The 4,683-nt window shown below is 43.1% G+C and overlaps 1 protein-coding gene across 1 annotated transcript; it reads left to right on the top strand.

The window, feature by feature from the left end:
* Positions 1–1,278: 1,278 nt before the first annotated feature.
* On the top strand, positions 1,279–4,158 carry LOC109735036 (uncharacterized). Its single transcript, XM_020294228.4, has 3 exons — positions 1,279–1,787; positions 2,460–3,548; positions 3,648–4,158. Exons 2-3 carry the CDS (start codon positions 2,477–2,479, stop codon positions 3,863–3,865), a joined length of 1,290 nt encoding a protein of 429 aa, XP_020149817.2. The 5' UTR covers positions 1,279–1,787; positions 2,460–2,476; the 3' UTR covers positions 3,866–4,158.
* The last annotated feature ends 525 nt before the right edge of the window (positions 4,159–4,683 follow it).

The following is a 4,683-nucleotide window of genomic DNA, read 5'->3' as shown; positions in this document are numbered from 1 at the left end:
CAACAATGACGAAGCATAGACCTTGAGCAAGGGCTTGAAGTAAGGTCATTCTGGCTACCATTTTGATATTGGTTCTCGTTCAAGGCCCTACCAGTCAGTAAGTAAAGTGTACTTATAAACCTGGAAAGTTGTTGCCTGAATCCCAAATAAGTAGACTTGTCGTGGAGTAGTTGATTGTTGTTTTGTGTCAGAATCGAAACAGGGTGCTTTCAAATAGAGTGGGCTTGCATTCATATAAATTATGTTCGTGTGTGGGCAAGTATATAAATCATCTAATCCGATATTACTCTATAGATCATATATAATTAAATAGGTATTTTGCAATAATTATTATCTCTTAATATGTAAACGTACTATCTGAACATAGAACCATGAATGAAAATGGCCTATTTCAGTATGCAACCATGCATGGTAAAAGGACCATCACAACATGATATTCATATTCAACAAACATTTTACAATTATATAATAACTAACAGAGTGGCCCTCGCACGTGCGCAGGCAACGTCTTTAATTGCCATTAATTGTATTTCCTAAGAAGGGCCTCCCTTGATGCATATAAATGCCTCAATATGCTTCCAAATTACTTAGTTGCACTAAACAATCACTAAATATATAAATATAAATATAGTGGATTATATATAGGTGAATCAAAATTTAAAATGGGCTAAGGATAAATGAGCATTGTACAACAAAATGAAGATGGCATTTGATAGAAAGAAATGAATGATAACCATGAACGATGACGAAGGTGTGTTTGAAGTTTGCATTTTGGAAAGGACTGGGGACACATAAGTAATGTACACCATTTTGGAAATTTCCAGGAATCAATGAAAATTTCGTGTGCCATTAATAACTTAGTTTCCTATGTGGCATAGCTCATAAGAGAGATAACTAGTGTTTTGTACCTAATGGAAGTAAAATAATGTAGTTCAAATTATTATATTTAAATCTCTGAGCCAAGATGCCAACAAAGGTTGATAGAAGAGATATATCTAACCTCGATGAATATAAGTTTTCTATATGCTAATAAAGGTTGATATAAGGGATACAACAATAAAATCTAGCAGGAATAACAGTACTTCTGGTTTACAAATTTTAGGGCCAGAGATTCCTTTTATTGCTTCATAGTTCACAAATTCTAGTAACGATAAAAAACAAGGAAAATACAAAGACAATATCAGCCCATGCCATCGACGCACGGCCCGGTAGTCTCACACAGATCTTCCTCATAAACCCAAATCCGCCGCTGCGGTGCCCTAGACACTTAGGTTGTGTTTCGTCCGGAACCCCCTGCTCGATCCCCATACACCCGAGCGGCCGCTAGGGTTCCTAGCCGCCGCCGCCCCTCCACCGCCGCGTGCCAAGCCGTCGGTGCCGCTTCCCCGCCGTGACCTCCTCTTCCTACACTGCTCGTCGGACCTCCTCCCTTCCCCCACCTCAAAACAGGAACACAACAAAAATCCCCATCCTACCCATCGTCGAGCGGCTCGTTGCCACCGGGGCCGCCTGTGCCACGGGAGTACTACGCTGGAACCGCCGCAGCCGTCGTGACCGCCGCGACCTCCACTGCCATCCCACGCCGCGCCTCTTCTTCTCTTGTCCCCGATCTCGAAGGTGGGATTGTAGTGGGCGTAGTGAAGTAGAGGGGAGATCTGGGCGTCAGAGCGGAGGAGGAGCAAGGTGGACCAGGCCACACACAAAGCAGAGGTCATCCTACCCGCGCCAGGCATACCCATGTCTGGTTGCTGTTGATCTGACGCCATAGTGCACACAAGGTGTTTGAGGTAATGTCCCTTAATTATTGTAGTTCATTCTGCTTTCACTTTTTCTTTGTGCTAGATGGTCTACGGGAAGAATCATTTTGCTATAACATCATGGAGTGTGCTACTTGTCCTGTTGAAATTTGAGCTTGTTCGCTGTGTCCTTCTATGTATGGTGAGCCTTCTGTTCATGTTAGAAAAATGCACACCAGGAGTAAGCTATATATACACATTGGTAATCAATCTGCGGGGGAATTTGGCATTTATATATAGAACATCCCTACATGTTATCTAGTGTACTTGATCTTATCTTAAATCAATAAACTAATTGACAACTTTTGGCATTTCTCCTTGTCTATTATTATATAGATTCTTCAAACATTCCATAAAAAAAATTGAAGGCAATTTGAAAAGCGCCACAAAACTTTTTTGGAGGCGGCCTGAGAAAGGCCACATTTGAACTTTTGAGGCATTCTTTATAATGCCACAAATTATGCTTGTAGGCATTCTGAAGATGCCTCCATTGTGTGTTTCTGAGGTGTTTTAGAAAAACGGCTCGAAAGGTCTTTGCTTTCATGAGTATCTCCACCATTATTTAAAACACCTTTAGTTGTATAGGCTAGCATTTTATAGGCCTTTGGAGGCATATGAGAATATCCGCTAACAGTTTACGTGTTTTGGTGCCAACACCCGCAGGCTGCCGGTCCAGCCATATGGAAGATGCGTTGGAGATCAAGGACGTGGAAGAAATCGTAGAGGCAATCCTCATCCGCCTCCCGCCTGGTGAGCCTGAGAATTTCGTCCGTGCATCCCTCGTCTGCAAATTGTGGTGCCGCCTCCTCTCCGACAATGGCTTCCTCGGCCGCTATCGAGCCTTCCATAATATACCACCTATGCTCGGCCTTCTCCATAGTTGGTTCTGCAATGACCCCTTCATCCCCATCACCAAATTTATCCCCCGTGGTCACCCTAAACACAATAATGTGGCCGACTGCCGCCACGGCCGTGTCCTATTTTCAGATTGGGTCATCTGGTTCCCCATGACGGGCAACACTAGGGAGCTACCAGCACCACAGAGAGGCGACAATTGGAATACTGATGAATGTGCAGCTGTGCTTTGTGCCGTTGACGGTTGCGACCATGGGGCTTGCCAATCGGGCCCATTTTTTGTGGTCTCCATCAGCCTTGATGAGGAGAAGGTGGCCACGGCGATCGTGTATTCTTCGGAGACGAGTACTTGGAGCGCCCCAACCTCCCTCGACCTAGGCTTTATTGAGAGTGATATCAGTCTCTCTTGGATGCCTGGTGTGCTCTCCGGAGGCGCGCTACATTTTATCTTGATGCACGATGCTCGTCTTGGTGTACTTAAGTATGACTTGGGAACATCTTGCCTATCAGAGATTGAGCCGACGTTTGAGATCCAGAGCGCCCGCTATGACTCTCATGCCCTGATTGCGCCGGAGGACGGCCAACTGGGGATTGCGAGGCTCAATGGTTTCAATCTCTCTGTGTACTGGAGGGAGGTTTGTCACGACCAGGTTGCAACGTGGAAAAAATCTGAAGTCATCGATCTAAAGAAGCATCTCCTTGCAAGCGATCCCATGATCTCACATACTGAGTTGGTTGGCTCTGTTGAAAGAACAGCTATCATCTTCGCAACCTCAAATATTGGCACCTACATGATTGATCTCAAGTCACTAAGGCCGAAGAAGCTCACGAGCGAGCTTCGTCTTTTCAACCATCCATGGGCTCTGTTCCCCTATTTTAGCTTCTACAATCCACCAGGTATGTAACTCGTTTACCTCTATGTTGTCTATTGTAGTACTACTAGTTATTATTTGCAAGAACGTGTTAATAGTTAGTAACTGATATATTTTTTATCAGTGGGACAAGTTGAGAACGTGGCCGATTTAGGAGAAAGTGAAATGGGAAGCATTGATGAGGAATCAGGAGAGAGTGAATCTAGAAGCAGTGACAGGGAATCAGGAGAAAGTGATGCTGGAAGCAGCGAGGGGGAAATGAGAAAACTGATGCTGGAAGCACCGATGATGAAGCAAAAGAAGCCGAAGCTAGAAACATCATCGACGAAGCATAGACCTTGAGTGAGGGCTTGAAGCAAGGTCATTCTGTCTACCATTTTGATATTGATTCTCGTTCAAGGCCCTACCAGTCAGTAACTAAAGTGTACTTATAAACCTGGCAAAGTTGTAGCATGAATCCCAAATAAGTAGACTTGTCGTGGAGTAGTCAATTGTTGCAACTAAGCCATGACTTCAGGTTTTGTGTCAGAGTCGGAACAGGGTGCTTTCAAAATAGAGTGGGCTTGCATTGGTACAAATTATGTTGGTGTCTGGGTAATTATATAAGTCATCTAATCCGCTATTACCGCTATAAATCTTATATAGTTAAATAGGTATTTTTGACCAATTATTATCTCTTAACATGTAAGCATACCATCTCAACATACAACCATGAATGGAAAGGGCCTATTTCAATATGCAACCATGCATGGTAAAAGGACCATCACAACATGATATTCATATTCAACAAACATTTTACAATTATATAATAACTAACAGAGTGGCCCTCGCACGTGCGCAGGCAACGCCTTTAATTGCCATCAGTTGTTTTTCCTAAGAAGTGCCTCCCTTGATGCATATAAATGCGTGAATATGCTTCCAAATTACTTAGCCGCACTAAGCAACCCCTAAATATATAAATATAGTGGCTTATATATAGGTGAATCAGAAATTTGAAATGGGCTAAGGATAAATGAGCATTATACAACATAATGAAGATTACATTTGATAGAAAGAAATTAAAGATAACCATGAACAATGACAGAGGTGTGTTTGAAGTTTGTGTATTGGAAAGGACTGAGGACACATAAGTAATGCGCACCATTTTGGAAATTTCCTGC

The sequence above is a fragment of the Aegilops tauschii genome, chromosome 7 (genome assembly GCF_002575655.3).
Source record: "Aegilops tauschii subsp. strangulata cultivar AL8/78 chromosome 7, Aet v6.0, whole genome shotgun sequence".
Taxonomy (NCBI): Eukaryota; Viridiplantae; Streptophyta; class Magnoliopsida; order Poales; family Poaceae; genus Aegilops; species Aegilops tauschii.
Note: the sequence above shows the minus strand (reverse complement) of the source record. Positions and strands in the feature narration are given on the sequence as shown.